Below are 19,549 nucleotides of genomic sequence, written 5' to 3'. Positions count from 1 at the left end.
AAGTCCTGTTGGAAAATGAAATCTTCATCTCCATAAAGTTGGTTAGCAGCAGGAAGCATGAAGTGCTCTAAAACTTCCTGGTATACGGCTGTGTTGACCTTGGACCTCAGAAAACACAGTGGACCAACACCAGCAGATGACATGGCACCCCAAACCATCACTGACTGTGGAAACTTTACACTGGAACTCAAGCAACGTGGAATGTGTGCCTCTCCTCTCTTCCTCCAGACTCTGGGACCCTGATTTTCAAAAGGAAATGCAGAATTTACTTTCATCAGAGAACATAACTTTGGACCACTCAGCAGCAGTCCAGTCCTTTTTGAAGCGAGATGCTTCTGACGCTGTCTGTTGTTCAAGAGTGGCTTGACACAAGAAATGCGACATCTGAAACCCATGTCTTGCATACGTCTTTGTGTAGTGGTTCTTGAAGCACTGACTCCAGCTGCAGTCCACTCTTTGTGAATCTCCCCCACATTTCTGAATGGGTTTTGTTTCACAATCCTCTCCAGGGTGCGGTTATCCCTATTGCTTGTACACTTTTTTTTTTCTACCACATCTTTTCCTTCCCTTCGCCTCTCTATTAATGTGCTTGGACACAGAGTTCTGTGAACAGCCAGCCTCTTTTGCAATGACCTTTTGTGTCTTGCCCTCCTTATGCAAGGTGTCAGTGGTCGTCTTTTGGACAACTGTCAAGTCAGCAGTTTTTCCCGTGATTGTGTAGCCTACAGAATTAGACTGAGAGACCATTTAAAGGCCATTGCAGGTGTTTTGAGTTAATTAGCTGATTAGAGTGTGGCACCAGGTGTCTTCAATATTGAACCTTTTCACAATATTCTAATTTTCTGAGATAATGAATTTGGGATTTTCCTTAGTTGTCAGTTATAATCATCAAAATTTAAAGAAATAAACATTTGAAATATATCAGCCTGTGTGTAATGAATGAATATAATATACAAGTTATCTTTTTGAATGGAATTAGTGAAATCAACTTTTTGATGATATTCTAATTATATGACCAGCACCTGTAAATGGAGCACCAATTTAAATAACATTCTCATTTTTATTTCTATCTTTTCAGCAACAATGTCTCACAGCATCCAAGTTCGTGGCTCATCTCATCAACCAGAATGTGGTATGTCCTTCTGGTCCTTTTAACAGATTTTTGTCTATAAACCACAGCTTATCGTGTAGTGCTTAATTGCATTTCTTTATCTCGGCTCATGAAGTCCTGTGTCTGGAGATGTTAACTCTGCTGTTGGAAAGACCCACTGATGACAGTGTGGAAGTGGCCATCAGCTTTCTAAAAGAGTGTGGTCTCAAACTGACAGAGGTCTCACCTCGAGGCATCAATGGTACATTACTTACTATTTTATTTATTTATTTTTTTGGTTATTATTGAATGGATGATTTTATCTTCTGTTATGTCTACATTGTCATATTTTTCAGCTATCTTTGAACGTCTGAGGAACATCTTGCATGAATCAGAGATAGATAAGCGTGTACAGTACATGATTGAGGTGATGTTTGCCATCAGGAAGGATGGGTTTAAGGACCACCCTATTATCCCAGATGGGCTTGACCTAGTGGAGGAAGAGGATCAGTTCACACACATGCTTCCTCTGGAGGATGATTACAACACAGAGGACATCTTAAGTAAGATCAGCTGCACTTATATATGCCATTTCAGAGTGTTTAAACCTTGTACCTTTATCCATATAAGGAATTGTCATGGGCAGATGACTGATTTTAGATTTCAGTAAAAATTTATTGGGGTTCTGAGAATTTAATAAACCACAGATTTTATATATATATATATATATATATATATATATATATATATATATATATATATATATATATATATATATATATAAAAATATATAAATTTTTATATATATATATATATATAAATATTATATTATATATATATATTTATATATATATATATATATATATATATATAAATATAAATGTAAAGATTTTATGTAGTCTCTTTTGCCAAACATTACCTCTTTTTTTTTTTCGCTTTGATATTTCAATAAAGCACTTATGTGAAAGTTCTATAATCTGTAAATTTGACGTTTTTAGTAACCACTGATTTGAGATTCCAGTAAACTACTGATTTAGGATTTCATTAAACTACAGATTTAAGGTTTCAGGAATATGAATTTCAGTTACTACCATTTTACCACCAAGTTTGGTCTTTAAGACTTTTTCATTATTTTAAAATAAGTCTCTTGCACCAAGGCTGCATTTTTTATAATAATAATACATCTTATTTGTAATCTGCCTTTCTCAAACTCAAATCCCCTTTTTGTCAGAAATAAAGTAAAAAAAACAAAAAAAAAAAAAAAAACAACACTTCTATTGTAAATGGTGCTTTGTATTTTAATGTATAAAATGTAATTTACTCCTGTGATGACAGCTAAATTTTCAGCAATGTCAGTCTTCCATGTCACATGATCCTTCAAGAAAAATTTCTTCTCATTAATATTTAAGAGTTGTGCTGTTAATATTTTTGTGGAGACTAATACATTCTTTCAGGATTCTTTAATGACTAGAAAGGTCAAAAGAATAGCATTAACTTGAAAATAGATTTCTTTGGTTTTCTTTACTGTCACTTTTGAGCAATTTAATGTATCCCTTTTGAACCAAAAGTATTTTCTTTCAAAGAAAATCCTACTGACCACAAACTTTCAAATGGTAATGTAGTTTTAATTCATAAATGTATCAGTCATGATGAAACGCATACTTTAAGTTTCTAATTTCCACTGTTTTGTTTAAAACCGTTCCTGTTTTCATCATTGTTGCTGAAGGTGTTGAGTGAGTATGATTCAGTACCTCTCTCACCTAACCTGCCAGGCCTCAATTTCTCATGTTTAGCAGCTAATTACCCTGATATGATCATAATGGATGACTTCCTTCTCTCTAAAGCCACCCACGAGGAAACGCTTGCTCTCAAACCAGAGGCTGCAGTCCTTGCTCTGCCTCTGTGTAATTGAGAGTTTTGCTCTCTCAGTTCTCATATTTAGCTACTGTCTGTACTGATGTTTGCGGATATGCATCTTTTCTGAGGCTTCTTAGACAAAGTGCACTAATTGAAAATCCATACAAGCGGCCCTTTGGGGAGCATGAACAGCCATTATCACATTAAGCTCTTTTTATGTATTATGGCTAATACACAGCAAATTCTTCTTTATGGGTAATTGCCTCTGATTACATCTCGTTGGCACTGACTTAATTGCTGCGTAACGTGTAATTGCAAACGAATGTCTGCTTTACATCAACAATATTCCTTTTGCAGATGTCTTCAAGTTGGATCCCAACTTCCTGGAGAATGAGGAGAAGTACAAAGCAATTAAACGGGGTGAGTTAATGACTCTTTTTCTGTACGCGTTCTCCGTTCTCCTCATTACTGCCTATTAAAAGAGATGCCCTTTGAATTTTAATTGTGTACTAATTGTACAACGGACTGGAGACAGCCATATGGTACAGGAAGCTGAAATGGTGGCACTTGATTGCGACAATTGGAGATGCTTGTTCTCTGATGCGGAGATGATTATTCCATTTACGGCTTGAGAAGCAAAGCTAATGGAATCGTTCAGCATTGGAGAAAGTGACAGAACATAGTTGTGACCTAAGATGCCAACGGGAGACCTGGGCAAAGACGAGAGAGTTTGTGTGTTACTTTTGTCATTTTTTCCTGAAGTCAAATCCAAATGAATCCCAAGTAGGGTGAAATTTTAATTGATCGGTACAGTTCTTTACGATAATGTAGCTCATATGTCCATTCACTTTTGCAGGCTCTCCACTACAAACATATATTAAAAGGAAAATATGGAAAATAAAATTAGCCAATAATATCTGTCACTATCACAATGATAATAAAAACATGGTGATGACTATCATCATGAAATCTGGTCCACTTTACAACTTTTTGTGGCCTAGAACCATTCAGTTAGATTGGAGGAACAAGGATAGTATTGTTATATATACTGTTATTTATATATATTAGGGGTATAACGGTTCACAAAATTCATGATTCGTTTCGATACGAAACAGTGGTGTCATGGTTCGGTATGTTTTCATTGGGGGTGGGGGGGGTGTAATTGCTTGCTTCGCAATGTTGGAAATAATTCTGTTTAAAACTATGAAGGCAAGCCAATGGATATCACATAGGCAACGTGCAAACTTTGCGCAAGAGTTATGCCAGTGAACGTCTTAATCTCTTAATTCTTAATTCACTGTGCAGAAAGTGAAAGTAAAAATAGAATGACGGAGTAATGATGGAGCTTTCGGCTTCTGATGCCACATTCTCTCAGAGACAACGAGACGAGTCCACTTAAACATATGCTGATAACGGTCTATAGCTAACTGTTTTAATTTAGTCCCTTTATATTTCTCTTTTGGCCCGTACATAGTGGAAAAAAAAAATGAGAAGAAAGGTATTTCGTGTTAAGCAGGTTGTTTTTGAAAGTCGGTGCTTGAAATAGGCTAAAGTTTTTTATTTCATTAATTTTTTTTTATTGATGACTGCAGTATTAATATTTGAATTATAAGCCTATAATTCATTGTATGATAGGCTAGACCTGTTTTGAAAGACTTTTTTTTTTTTTTTACAACATGGTAATTGAGGAGTAAAAAGCCTAATCTTTTGTTATCCTTGCAGCATGTTAGTTATGATGTATTATTATGGGGCAAATTTATTGTAATTTAAAATTAATAACAAAAGTAAGTACATAATAATAATACGCCTAATAAAAATAAGAATGTAACAGGCCTACATTAATTGGAAATGCCAAACCCTCTTTATATTATAATATTCCCAATAATTGATGTTCTTTACAATATCTCTGGCTATCGTTGATACAAGATCATAGTCTTTCGATGCACCCCAGCAAGACGAGGTTATCGCAGAACCGTCCGCTACACCGCTGGGCAGACAACAAGTTGCCTGTTACGTCATTTGGGCTTTCTTGTTGCGCGCAGTGGCACTGAGAACATTGTATTTTACACACTTTAAACTCTTTTATTTTCCAAATGTAATCGGATTAGTCCAACAATCGTTCAGTTTGTGATGCGTACCAAACCGAACAGTTCAATACAAATGTGTATCGTTACACACCTTTTTTATTTATATTTATGTAATGTAATTTTTTATTTAAAGTTTTATTTTAAATAGAATTTATCTGTCATGTTTTCATACCTCAGAAATTCTTGACGAAGGAAGCAGTGATTCTGGTGATGACGCTGGTGGCAGTGGAGATGACGAAGATGACGATGATGCTGAAGATGAAGAAGAGGCAGCTGGGGAAGGTATTTAAAATATTTATCAAGTGTCACATGCTCTACCATATGCTTATAAAAAATAGGCACAATTGTATTAATATTCAGTGTTATGATGTGGCTTGGTGGTGCTATACTTCACCTTGTTCTTATTTGAGTTGTTATGCAAGTGCCAGTGTTTGGGGACAATGCTTTGTGTTAGTTTCCCTATAGATAATCCTGCTCATATGGTCTCTCGGGTCTTGAGCTGAGGAGAAACTGCATAAAACACTACAGCTGTCAGGAGACTACCTGTTCCAGACTGTAGCACATTGTGTTTCAGGCATTAAAGGGATCATAACTTTTTTTCCCCTCTGAGGTCCAGTAACAATGTTTCTCAAACTTAAAACAGTTGTAATATAGTTAAAAGCCAGAAACATACTCTGCAGAAGTATGCAAATGCAGATGCTTGGGCAGTCCAACACAAGCATGTGGTCCTGCTGAACATTTGAGTTACTATTGGTGCTTTCCACTGCATGGTACGGCACGGTACGGTTTGGTACAGTTCACTTTTGGGGGGTTTCCACTGGGTGCAGTACCTGGTACCTCATACTTTTTTTAGTACCACCTCGGTTGAGGCTCCAAGTGAACCGTACTGTTACCAAAACATGATGTGTAAACTCTGCTGATTACTTATTGGCCAAAGAGAATAATCACTACCTGCGTCACTGAACCGTTTTGAATGAGTGCACCTTTTTTTAACAACCAAAAAATACCTGTCTGTTTGTTTATGCTAGTAACAAGCCTCAGTACCCAAATAGGCGATGGTTACTTTCTGATGTCTTATTTATCTGCTAAATATCTGTAGACATGCTCAGTACGATTGACTTCAAATTGTTGCTCTGTCAGTAAGTTTTGATCTTTTTTTTTTTCACTTTAATTTGAGTTTTGTTGTTATAATTTTTGACTGTAATATTGTCTGTATAATATTTATTAATTGTAGTTATTTTATTACTTAAACTAAATGAAAATTAGAAATTTTGGCAGCTAGATTATTTTTTTATTTTATGCTTTTAAAAAAAAATTTATTTCAAGTAACATTTTTTTAATGCTTCTAGTTTTATTTTAAGTTAATGTAACAATAATACTGAAATAATTATTTTTTTAATATATACATTAGTAATTTATTTTAATTGTTGTGTATTAAAGTATTATAAAATTATAGCATTATAAAAAGATTTAAACATTTATGTCATTGAGATGTGTACTATTTCAGTTAAATTCTTTTCTTTTTTTTTCCCCTAAAGATCAAATAAAATGATTTGTTCATGATATGACTCCTTAGCACAAAAAACATCATCAGCCACTGTACTGTTTTTAGATGTTCTTGAATTTGTCACTTCTGCCGGATGTCTCGTTGATTATAATTTGAAGGTTCAAGAGCTCCCTGTGGTTGAGTGCAGACGGTGTAAGCTGTGTGTCTCTCTGCTGTTCTTTAGTTCCGTTCCTGTGATCAGATTAGCTTAGCTGTGTTAATTGCTTCATCAAAGAAGGCTGTGAGCCTGTGAATTAAAATAACTCTACAAACAACAAGTGCTATTGACCTCTGGAGGGAGACATATCATATGACACAAACTTCAGCCATTCTCTGTCCTGTTTAACTGTACTGAGCTTGTCTTTTCTTTATTTAGAACAAGAGAAAGTCACCATCTTCGACCAGACAGAGGTGAACTTGGTTGCGTTCCGCCGAACGATTTACCTCGCCATCCAGTCAAGGTGAGTGTGTGCATCATGTGATCCAATGGTTCTGTGTCGTCTTTCATGCTTCCATCGGCAGAAAGGGAGCAGCTCTAAAAGCCACCAGAAATAGTCTGTGCAAAAGCTTATTTTGGCTGGAATTGAAAAACAACCTACTTTTGAGATCCCATGTGTAGAGATGAGTTTTTTCTTGTTTTTGAACCCAAGTTCCTGAAGCCCCTGAGGGCCACAGCATGCAGATTGAATTAATAACTTTTCAGATTAGTTGTTTTTAATGTAATTTTTCCGGCGCGGTGCAGCAGAAGTACCATAACGGATCAGAAATCGCTGTGGTGAAGGACTTCAAAATTAGTTATCCTTTAATATCAAGAGGGTTTGAAAAATGTTTAAACAACAATTCTGGGGCTGATTGATGAGAGTAGGAGGAAGGCAGCACTAGTCTATTTCCCTCGGCATCACAGAACCATTTCTCAGTATGATTGTCCTCCTCATGCACATGGAGCTGGAGTTTTACAGCTTTTTAATGATATTTAATGCATATTGATATTTGGGCTGTTGGAGCATGTGTTCATGAGTTTTTTTTATTTATTTATTATTTATTTATTTTTAAATCTCCAACATTTAATTTTAGATTTAGGAATTTCTTGTTGTAGGTTCTGTAACTGAATTATTTCTTTTATTTTATATTTTATTTTTTACCCATTTGGTTTTCCATTTTGTTTTCTATCGCATTTTTCTCTACTAGGTTGCTTTAAACGGTTTTTATTAATTATTTCTTAAATATGCCTATATATTATTTTTTTTTCTCCAGTTTTAGTTTAAGTACATGAAGTTAAAGGGTTAGTTCACCCAAAAAAGAAAATTCTGTCATTGATTACTCCCCTTCATGTTGTTTCACACCCGCAAGACCTTTGTTCATCTTCAGAACACAAATTAAGATATTTTTGATGAAATCTGAGAGCTTTCTGACCCTGCATAGACAGCAATGCAACTGACTGAAAATAGTCAATATGACATCAGTGGTTCAACTTAAATTTTATGAAGCAACAAGAACAACAAGTTTTTATATGCAAAGAAAGATGAACAAGGTTCTTGCGATTTTGGAGTGACATGAGGGGGGATAATTAATGTAATGTAATTTAAAGGGGTCATTGGATGCCCATTTTCCACAAGCTGATATGAGGTCTTGTATAGGTTCTTTAGGGTCTTAATGAAAAGTCTATAACATACTTTGGTTAAAATCTCTCAATGGTAGTGTAAAACAACACTTTTTTTACCCTGTCAAAATCAGCTCTGCAGACATCAACCCATTTTTTTGCATGTTGCTTTAAATGTTACATAAACACATTTAGGTAGATCGAGAGGTGCATTCCCTTCACAAACAAAAGCAATCCACTGGGTCTTCAGCGGCTCAGATATTGGGAGTAAATGACGATTGCTATGTTCATTATTACATCCAACAACAAAACACCTCAACTGATTGCTACGCTTGGGAGCCATTCTTTTCTATGTCCCTGCTCCAAACAATGGCGGACTGTTTACTGCTCACTCAGGGTGGGTCTAAGGTAAAACACCAGTGTCAATCAACAGTCGTGGGAGTGGCTTTCGTCCGTGTGACGTCACACAGACAAGAAGCTGAGAACAGCACCTACTATTTTTAGGGATTAAATAAAAAACACTGGGTGGATTTTTATCATTATAGAGTAGATGTGTACATGCACTGCCAACACACATTTATGTTCAAACAACATGTAAAAGTGAATTTAGCATCTGATGACCCTTTTAATAATGTATTTAAAAACATTTTTTTTACTAAAACATTGGAATAATTAGCAGAAACAGTTTAACAATTAACATGCAAAGTCTTATGAACAATTTACATTGTACATTTTTAAGTATGATCCAAAACAATTGTTAAATCAGAGTGCAGTTCACTCACATGGACAGTTTCTGCTGCTTCATGTAAAGGAACTGAACTTACAAACTTTACATATGAGTGCCATTTTTGCTACTGAAGTTTAAATCAGAGGTGCTACAACATCTGACTTCACACACTCATAATGATGAGACCTGAGGACGGGGGAATGTTTGCGAAATTGCTTAATGAGCCTTAAGGACACTTAATGGTTAAATAAAAAGTGCTTTAAAATAATTACAATGTGACTTAATTTTGTATCACCTGCAAAACTACTGTGAATCTAGCATGAATATTCATGCATTCCTAGCAGGCACCGAGTCACACTCTACTCTGTGTTTGTGTGTGTGTGTGTGTGTGTGTGTGTGTGTGTGTGTGTGTGTGTGTGTGTGTGTGTGTGTGTGTGTGTACTCACAGGCTTCCTCACAGCTCCCTTTTCCACTTCTGTTGCCTGAAGCTTAAAAAAAAACCTCTATTGTGGAGAATGTTTGAAAGCACTAAACCTCTGAGCGCCTTGGGGCTGCCGAGCACTCGCAAGTTAAAGATGCAGCAGAGGCTGATTCTGTATCTAGAACTCAGAGCAGTCAGAAGCAGGCTTTGGATGTGTACTAGCTTCATTTAACCTGTTTTTCTTTAAAATGCATGAACTCTGTATTTGATCACAGCTATATGTCTAACATGACACACAGCTTCCAATGAGGCTTCTTTCAATACATGCATCTGCTGTGTGACAAGCTTTAAAATATTTCATCAACTGACTTCCTTAATGTCTTTAAACTTGCCTGCTGGCAGCTGGAATCACCTTTTAAAACTAACCTGGTCTCTCGCAGCGCTCTATTGCAGCTCAGCGAGGGGTCGCCTGGTGCTGCGGTCTCTCTGTTAACTGGCCTGAGTGCAGAGCTAAAAGAGAAAGGCACTACAAAGGTTCTCACTCTGCCTTTCTACGAGCTGCCTTTGAGGCCAGGATGAAACTGATTTGGCCAACAAATCCTCCACCCGGAGGCGAGGCTGGTGTATGGACAGGAAAAAGTATGACCCAGTAGGAAATTAGATTAGCCCCAGCTATTTTTCTGTTGAAATCAAGTGCATTGGTTTTGTGGTGCAACCCTGTGAATCCCATTGTGGGGTTTTCTTTCTTTTTAAATAGAGAAGAAAGAAAATGATGAGTAGAGTGGAAAAACAGTGTTTGTAAGTTGGGAAATTTGTACGTTGTCATTAACAGTTTAAAAAATTTGGGGTCAGTAAGATTTTTTTGTTTTTGAAAACAAGTGTCTAAAGGCCTGTTCACATCGGGACGAATATCACGCACGATTATCACCGACGTTTAACGCCTCATGACTAAATAAATGGCGCCAATGTGAGTGTGCACACAGAAAATCGCTTGGGTATAAACACAAAAGAAAAACGTTGACGATAAGCGCACATGATAATTGTCCCGGTGTGTACGAGGCTTTAAGCTAACCATTTATTTGATCAGAAATAAAAACCGTAATATAGTGAAATATTATTGGCATTTAAAACAGCAGTTTTTAATTTTAATACATTTTAAAATGCCATTTATTGCTGTGATGCAAAGCTGAATTAGCAGCATCATTACTCCAGTCTTCAGTGTCACATGATCCTTCAGAAATCATTCTAATATGCTGATTTGCTGCTGAAGAAATATTTATTATAATGTTGAAAACAGTTGTGCTGTTACCTTTTTTTTTTTTTTTTTTTTTTTGGAAGCGGTGTTATTTTTTCTAGATTTTTTAAATAGAAAGTTCAAATAAGCAGAATAGTTTTAAAATAGAATTCTAATGTAACATTACACATTTATTTTTTGTCACTTTTTTTTTTGTACAAAAATCTTACTGAACTCAAACTTTTGAACAAACATGACTAGGAATGTTTATTAAAATGGTAAATGGGGGGGGGGGGGGGGGGGGGTTGATTTACTGGTGCACAGTATACAGTGTTGTACTGGCTGTGTACTGTTGTGTGTTGATGTAGATAGGGACTGGGTTGACTGACAGTCATATGAAGTTGTCCTTGTGGCTAACTATGCACCATGGGACCTGTAGTGTCAAGTCTAGCAATCATGTCCCTCTCTTTTTAGCTGCCCCTGCCCTTTGAAGTGGTCATGGCACAGCATTCAAACATTTAAGAAGTAGAGCAGAGTGAACTTTATTTAGTACAGAGATTCAAGTTTGGTCCAACTTAAGCAGGTTTCCACTCCATAAACTAAAGCATTAATCTGAGTTTGTTTCTCAGGGTGTGTTGGTTTGTGTGCAGGAGAGATTAGTATCTGTGGGCATCACATGACTGTGTTTGTCAGCAGTTTGTGAAACTAACTGATGGATGCAGAATTCTGGCAGAAATGTCTGAAAGAGATGCCAGACTAATGACCACTGATTTAGTTTGCTTTGCACTAGTAAAGAGTAGAAAGACTTGTCTAGCCAAACCCCATTTAATTTAAATGCCAGTATTATGTTAAACATATTAGCACTTACATGAATTTTCTATTTTATTTTTATTTTATTTTGGAGACCTCTTTCTTGAACATCTTGACTGATTCATACATCAAAGATTTAACTTATTACTTGAGTCAGGTTGACTGATTCATACATCATCAACATTTCTGTATTTTTTTTATGTTGAAAACATTTTTTGAATCAGACTGACTGATTCATACATCAAACCTTTCATTTGATTATTTATTATTTTTATTTAATTTGTTAGAGAGCTCTTTCTAGTTACCTTGACTGATTCATTATACAGAAATGGTCATAAGAGTCATTTGTGTGTGATTCTCATTACCCCGCTTAACACAACAGACAGATGTTTTCTATTTATTGTCTTCGTTCGCATTCGATTTAGACTGCAGATTCACAGCTCAGCTATAATATAATGTCTTCATCCATACTGATACAGATCCAACAGCTTTACAGTAAACATTGGCTCAAAATGTGTCCCAATAGGCTTTGGAGCGAGAGCGTCTTGGTCTGACCTTAAATGAAACACTGAAGAGTCAATACAATCCCTGGACAGTCAAAAGGGTCAGACTGCTTAAGATAGAAAGCCTCATTTCTCCTTAGATCAGACATATTTTGTAATATCTTTTGGGGATTAGGACTGCATTATTATTCTGATCATGGTCTTCCACTTGTTAACCTTCAACAGATGATGCCCTCTGGTGCTGTGATAGTTTTGCTTAATTTGGATGCAGTCTGGTTCATATTTAATGCATATTGCATTTGATTTATTATGTGCTGCAGTTGCATGTAATATATTAAAACTGAATGCACATCATGGAATCTGGTTAAACTCAATGTGTTATATTTCATTAGCACATGAGATGCAGAAGGTGACGTTTTCATGTTTTATTTTCACAGCTTGGACTTCGAAGAATGCGCCCACAAGTTGATAAAAATGGATTTCCCCGATAGCCAGACGGTACGTAAATAAACGCTGCTGTTTTCTCTAAAATCCTGCAGATCTGCGTTGCTTTCCGTGTCCCTGCACACAGCTGTTTATCGGAAGCTTTTAACTTCATCTAAATATTTGTTTTCAGTCTCAGAGGTAATTTGTGCTTTTGTGGTCACTTGGGAAGCATTTGTCATCTTAATATCCTTGTTTTTCAGTTTCACAGTGGGGAAAAATGGCTGTTTTGGCTAATTGCAACTGGGTGTTCCCTCCTGTTTAACTGATCAAATGTCTTTCTCCAGAAATGGCCCGTTTGTGATCGTCACCCTGCTGTTTCACAAAACGTGAAGTCAGTGCCAGCAGCTCATCAGTTTGATGGAAATTCCTTTATTTGTCAGCACCTGAGCTGTGCTTCGCAAATCTGCTGTTACAGCACTGGAATAGTGCTGGACGATATATTGAATATTACAAAATCTCTTAGCAATTTTAACTATAATGAGTGGTTATAGACTTTAAGATGAATTTAACAATTCCTTTTCTCTTCACAATGAGCATTGATAACATAAGTAGATATTTTTAAAACAATAATTAAAATTATTTATTTTGTATTCGAAACATTTAAAACAAGAAAAATGGTATATGTGAGTGAATTAAGCACATTTTTAGTTGAATAAGGGTCCGTTTACAGAGAACTAATTTTTCCATTCCACTTGCACTACTTATCCATTGTTTTTCTATATAAACGCAATAGATAGACATGTTCGAGTTTTGCGTTCACGTCTCGTGTCTTTTGCAGTGTCACGTGCAAATTTAGCTTTAGTGAAAATGTATTCACTTTTTATTCTTTTTGTATTTTTTTTTTTTTACTAATATTGTGAATCTAATTGGCTGCAATTAAACAAAATGATTCCTATGTTAAAAAAAAAACACGAATTTAAGCCATTTTAGAACAAATACATAAATAAGTTATATATCAGATGCATCGAATAGCTGAAATAAATATTTAGATAGATGTTCTTAGCTATAGCGCTCAGTCCTTCTCTGAACACATTGGTTTTCTTAGCTCTCAGCCTGTTAATCAGTCCGTTTGACCTTTTAAGAGAGATGTGGATGATAACTGGATTCGATCCCCTGGGTCTCCTCTGCCTTCTTATTCCAAATATGGACTGTCTTGTTTAGCTTGTGTCGCACAGATAAATCTGTATGTTTTCCCCGGAGCATATATGTAATGTCAACAAAATGCATGGCAGGGATCATCATGTTTTTTGACCCTTTTGAAATGACTTCCGCTAAGTCGAACTGTATCAAATAAGATGGGATTGTAAAAATGTCCCCAAATAGAATAGAGCCCCCTCACCCTCACCAGCGCATCTGCTGCTTTTGGCCATTTGAGAAAAGAGCCAGTGAGGTGCACAAGATGGAAACATTGTGTTTGCAGGCCTGAGGGAGATTGTGTAACAGGGGTAGCATCCTACAAATGTCGTCTTTATCGCGTCGCTGCAGCCCTCTGCCCAGGCTCAGGAGGGGGAGAGACATTACTCACTCCCCAGCATACATAAATTTGTGTGATGTGCTGAGGGTGTTTTAATTAAGGAAGGCTATCTCCTCCAAATAAATCTTTGCAATAAGGATTTTTAAATCTTTTTTTTCTGTTGATGCCAGTAGTTCAATTTTGTACTTCTCTTGCCAATATTTTAAGTCGACATCAAAAATGCCAAATTAACTTTTGTGTCAGATTTTATTTTCCTCACATTTTTATGCTTGTTTGGAAAAATCTCTGTTTTCATATATTTATTTAATTTAATTGTGTGTGTGTGTGTGTGTGTGTTTTATTTTTTTAATTGGTTAACTAATTAACTAAAAAATTAACTAATTAATGGCACATATTTTCTGAATTTAATCGTTTAAACATTTTTTTTTTAAAATATACCTTTATATTGCAAATTCCACATAAAATCTTCAAATTAATGTAAAAAACAACATACAGTGTATTTCTAATATTTGTTTAATGGCATCTTTTTTTTAATACTGAAGGCCATTATCACTGATACCAATACTACTGATGTCTCTATGAAATAGTTTTTCCCCTAATATTTTACCAGTGACTATAGCCATTCAACATTACAGTATAATTGAGAGCTATCAATTTTAACATTTATTAGACATTAATAACTTCCAATTTGAGTGAGCTTAAAACAATCTTCACATAAACCCATTATAATAAATGTCATATTTACCCGTGCCCTTCAGCAGAAATGTACAGAAATTGAAACTGAATTTATCAAACACTAAATTCTAAATTAAATATAGATGAATACTTAAAGCAATATTAGTTATTGATTTCTTCTTTTATTTTTCTCTTTGATGAACAGAGATCACAGCAGCTGGTTATTAGGTTTTTATGGCTGCTAATTCTTTAATAAGAGCTGCCGCTGCTGAACATGATCTGGATCTGCCACGCATCGTATTTTCTCTTAACCTTTTCTGAAGGGAAGTTGGAGTGCGTGTCTGAAACGTCTCCCATTTGATGTGCTCGTAAAGACATTCTGCGACTGAATAAATGCACTTCTTGCCAGGAGAAAAATGACAGAAACAGCAGTTGTGAAGTAGGGTGGCCAACCCTAGCTCCACCCCTGCATTAATTGCATTAAATATTTTTAACAAGTTAAACTGAAAAAATTAATCACCTGCACTAATTTTGACAGCACTAATAATAACCTAAATGCTTAATGTGTTTTTACATTTATTAAAATCAAATGGTGTATCTATTAAAATTATATCATGGGTGTGTGCTAACATTAACCAACAACAAACAGTTTTTTTGCTTACTAAAAGTAATAAAGACAAATTAAATACTGTAACAAATGTTTTACTCCTTGTTATTTCAGTTAATGCATTCATAGGCAAATAGGACCTTATTGTGAAGTGTTACTTGATTTATTTCATGAATATACATTTATATTCAGACTTCTATTTAATTATATTTATACTATATAATCCCTGGCTATTTGGTTATGTAATTTTATTTATTTTATCTGTTTTCCGTACATTGTTTAGAAGCGTTAAGCAAATTGACAAGACTGCTTTATTGAGCTGATAATGCAGCTCATAAGTGATTTAAATCATGAAATAAATACATTTACAAATGATTACCTCATTGTAAAGAAGTGCTCGTGTTTGCCAGTTTGTTAGCAGTGGGATGTACTCAGATCTGTCTCTGAAGCCAGAACTGGCAGAACATGGCTCCTGTCCAGACCTACCACAGTCCTCTGCGTCATCATACACACACACACACACACACACACACACCTGAGCCTGCCTCAAACCCCCCAGTGTCTTTGCAACATGAGGAAACATGTCGACTACTCTGGTTTCCTTAACATCACTGTTTGATAAATAAGTTATTATTGGAACTAGACATCTGAAACTGGGAATCTGAAAGTTTGGCTGGGGTTTCGTTCGGCCAATTAAGTGTACACTTTTACAGGCATCTCAATGACATTAACATATAACGTTACTTAAAACGAATACATTTTTGCCTGATTTGATTTGTCAGCCTGATTTCTTTTTAATCGTATGATTGATGTACTATGGCACATTTATCTTTAAAGGTCGTTCCCTTTAATGAGACGCAATGAACACAGTCCCTTGTTTAGAGCTCGTTTTAACATCACGGCATGCGCTGTGTTTCACACATATAGGTTCACGTCCTTGGAACCCATTGCATTTTGTCCCTCCTGAGTTGTCGCTCCAGAATAAACCGTCCTTGAGTGTTTAGTTATGGCTGTTTCTGCCCAGTGATCTGGCTTTGCTCCTAAATTGCAGGGTTTCCACAGTCTTGGAAAACCTGAAAATATAAGTGAATTGAAAATGGTCCATCTGAATGATTACTTAGTGATACAGTCTGATTTTGAATGGTGTCTATTTGTTGATGTTGCTTGTTCCCTTATCTGTATTTATTTATTAATTCATTTTCATGAAATTCATTAGTCAGAAAGTTTGGGAACCCTGTAAAACACCCAATTTGCCTAAAATTCATAGCTGTGATTTCAAGTTGAACTTTTACGGTGAACGTTTGTCATTAATAAGATAAGGAACTTTTCTATTTTAGGAAAATCCCTCGGGATGAGGTCATTCACTTTCACATGTTTTAAAGATGTCTATAAAAAGGTGGAATGTAGCTTTAAATTCCGTACAGCTGCTACTGATTGGCAGGTGTCTTCGTTAGGGTGGAGCTTGTTTATAGTCTGCAAGAAGTCCACCACATGTTTGGTTTCCAGTTTCCACACAAGATGTTGACAAGCTTTACAGAGCTGAAGATCTACTGAACCCCCATCATTGCCAAGGTTCTGCATGTCCTTGCCCCCTATGTGTTTAAATATTTTATTCTATTTTAATGTTTTAAATGGTAATTTATCCCTGTGATGCAAAGCTGAATTTTCAGCAGCCATTACTCTAGTCTTCAGTGTCACATGATCCTTCAGAAATCATTCTAATTTTCTGAATTGGTGCTCAGTTTTTTTTTTTAAATCATTGTGTTGAAAACAGTATAAAACCATGGAACATTTCTTTGATGAATACAAAATTCAAAAGAACAGCGTTTATTTGAAATAAGAATTGTTAACATTGTTAAAGTCTTTACTGTCACTTTTGATTAATTTAATGTAAATGTGAACAGTTTTTCATCAGTAGCTCAGTCCCTAACTTCTAGTGGAAGAAAAAAAATGTGGGCCTCATTTTCATTCATGTCACGTTAAATATTCTGTCTGCACTGAGGTCCATGAAGCGGAGGTGATTCACTCTTATTCAGCCTTCAGTTTAAAGAGATAATTTCATACTTCACCCTCAGAAAAGTGAAGGCCAAACATTGGCGTCTGAAAATATAAACGGTTTAACTTGCTGTGTTGATGTTTACATTGAAATGTCGAGGGCAGAATGTATTGAAAACAACACAGCCAGTCTCATCATTTCCATGTCGCCACATCAAAGTTTCAGCTTCAGAGGAGGATTGTAAAGTGTTTCATAGTGCACACTTTCGTCAAGGTTCGAGTGAAAATTAGCAAAGGCAACGACAATTGATACTGAGCAGCCGCTGTCTGGCAGTGAAGTTGATGGCGCGATTATTAGTCTTGTGAGCAATAAACACATCAGAAGTGCAGAATGAATCATGGGACTTCACAGATGGCCTGTTCATTATTCAGCCACATTTCTGCCTCCGCCAGCCTCAGCCACATGGTGTACAAACGTATGGACTGAGTGCATCAGAATGAATCACAACTACATTCAGTTAGCGGAGAGATAATTCAGCTGCATGAGATGCTAATCGAATAATGATTCATTTCACAAAGAGCTTCTGCTGCCATTGTGTTTGTTGCTGAGTGAGAATGCATTAAGTGCAGAGAGGGATATGGATGACCATTCAGCATTTTGTTTATTTGGTGTGTCTTATAGTATTTATGACTAGATTTCCTCTGTGGCCTGTTTTCATTTAGGATAATTGCCTCAACATTTTTTTTTTTTTCTTTTTTTTTTTTCTTTAATCTGAACAATACTGAGTCAGAAGAAACTGGATGTTGTAGTTGAATGACAGGATATTGCTATGCGTATGCTGGGGCGTTGTAGGTGGTTACTCAGTTGCTCCTTACTTTTCTTGAAGTTTCTGTGATATATTACCCATTTTTTTTCTATTATTGTCTCTCCATTAAAAATACTAAGATTAGTCACTTAAGGGTGCTGTATGTAGGAATGACACTGAGTGGTTGAGCTAGGCATTGCAGTCCAAATTCAAAATATTGGAGAGGGTTTTCACCCGGCCCCCCCTCCTCAGACTTGACGCAGGCTGCCAGATTGCTGACACCAACAAATTTTCACATTTTCCTTTCTCTTTGGAGTGTTACAAGCTCTTGGTGAATAAAGAAGATCTGTGAAGTTGCAAAGACTAAAGTCTCAAATCTAAAGAGATATTCTTTATAAAAGTTAACACTCGTCCACGCCCCCCTGAAACGGCTCGTTCTAACACGCCCCCACATATCTATGTCAGTATGTGGAAAGATTTGCATAACGCTGCCCACATGTTCACGCAAAGAAAGAAGGCATACCTTTTATTCTCGTTGTAGTATTGTTGTTGCCACCGACGCCGTATAGACGCTGTGCGTTTCACTGTGAAAGCGAAACTACTTTGTTTGGCCTTCCAAAAGAGGAGGATAACCGCTTTGTCATGCCTGGAGCTGATCCGTGCTGGTCGCTGAGGAAATACATCATCTTTGCACTGTGGCTCGCCGGCTCGGCTTTCACCGTGGATGAAGCGGAGTCCAGCCCGGGGTCGTCACATGTGGTTGCCACAAGCCCAACGGACGCCACTTCGTAGAATCCGTTCTCAAGCACCCCGCCTCTGCTCACTCTAGGTCTCCGCTCACTCAAGGGTGCGGTCTGTGACACTGTTTCGTTGAGAAAGGGAAACTCGCTGCTCCGGCCGGACAGGGCATAACAATATGTTAAGGGGCTTAACATTTCCGTCACACGCTTGAGGTATTCGGCCAATCACAACGCACTGGATAGCTGGCCAATCAGAGCACACCTCGTTTTTCAGACCAATGACCCTTGTAAAAATCGGCGTGTTTCAGAAGGAAAATGTGTTTTTTGAACCTTTAACCGCATAAACACATTTCATTACACCAAATACACAAAATAATGTTCTTTTTAGCAGCATCATATGACCCCTTTAAGGAGTTACACTACCGTTCAACACTCTTAAAATGAAAGGTTCTTGCAATGATGCCATAGAAACACAATTTTGTTTTTCCCAAGGAACATTTACCCACCCTCAGAAGGTACTTTAAAGAATGTAAACAGTTTCTGGTAGCCATTGGAAAAAATACCATGGAAGTCACTACCAGCAACTTGAATCATGTTGCAGTTACATTTTCAAGTTGACTAGTTAAAAAACTTAAACTTAAAAACAAAATCGAGATTTAAATTTTGTCATATCTCCATCCCTTTTAGAGTTTGGAGTGTGTTCAAATTCCTAACCCTCAGTATGATTCCAAAACCAGTGAAATTTCACAATTTGTAATATCACACTAAATACTAACAAAGATTTTGTTTGCTATTAATAGTTATGGTATTAATAGTTAATACCATTCTTTTTTTGTGTGTGTATTGAATCAACATGGTACTGGTGTGCCTGTGCTTTTGACATCTTTATAA

At 36.3% G+C, this 19,549-nt stretch overlaps 1 protein-coding gene across 1 annotated transcript in view; it reads left to right on the top strand.

Moving 5' to 3' along the window:
• LOC109093031 (pre-mRNA-splicing factor CWC22 homolog) overlaps positions 1-19,549 on the top strand; it is a 48,099-nt gene that overhangs the window by 15,895 nt on the left and 12,655 nt on the right. Inside the window, exons 9-15 of the mRNA XM_042731746.1 lie at positions 1,079-1,131; positions 1,216-1,352; positions 1,447-1,653; positions 3,305-3,367; positions 5,212-5,316; positions 6,957-7,041; positions 12,313-12,373. Of these exons, the coding sequence (XP_042587680.1) occupies positions 1,079-1,131; positions 1,216-1,352; positions 1,447-1,653; positions 3,305-3,367; positions 5,212-5,316; positions 6,957-7,041; positions 12,313-12,373 (711 nt within the window). The remainder of the gene's footprint in view (positions 1-1,078; positions 1,132-1,215; positions 1,353-1,446; positions 1,654-3,304; positions 3,368-5,211; positions 5,317-6,956; positions 7,042-12,312; positions 12,374-19,549) is intronic.

Source organism: Cyprinus carpio, chromosome B9 (assembly GCF_018340385.1).
Source record: "Cyprinus carpio isolate SPL01 chromosome B9, ASM1834038v1, whole genome shotgun sequence".
Taxonomy (NCBI): domain Eukaryota; kingdom Metazoa; phylum Chordata; class Actinopteri; order Cypriniformes; family Cyprinidae; genus Cyprinus; species Cyprinus carpio.
The sequence above is the reverse complement of the archived record's forward strand: the minus strand, read 5'-3'. Positions and strand labels throughout refer to the sequence as shown.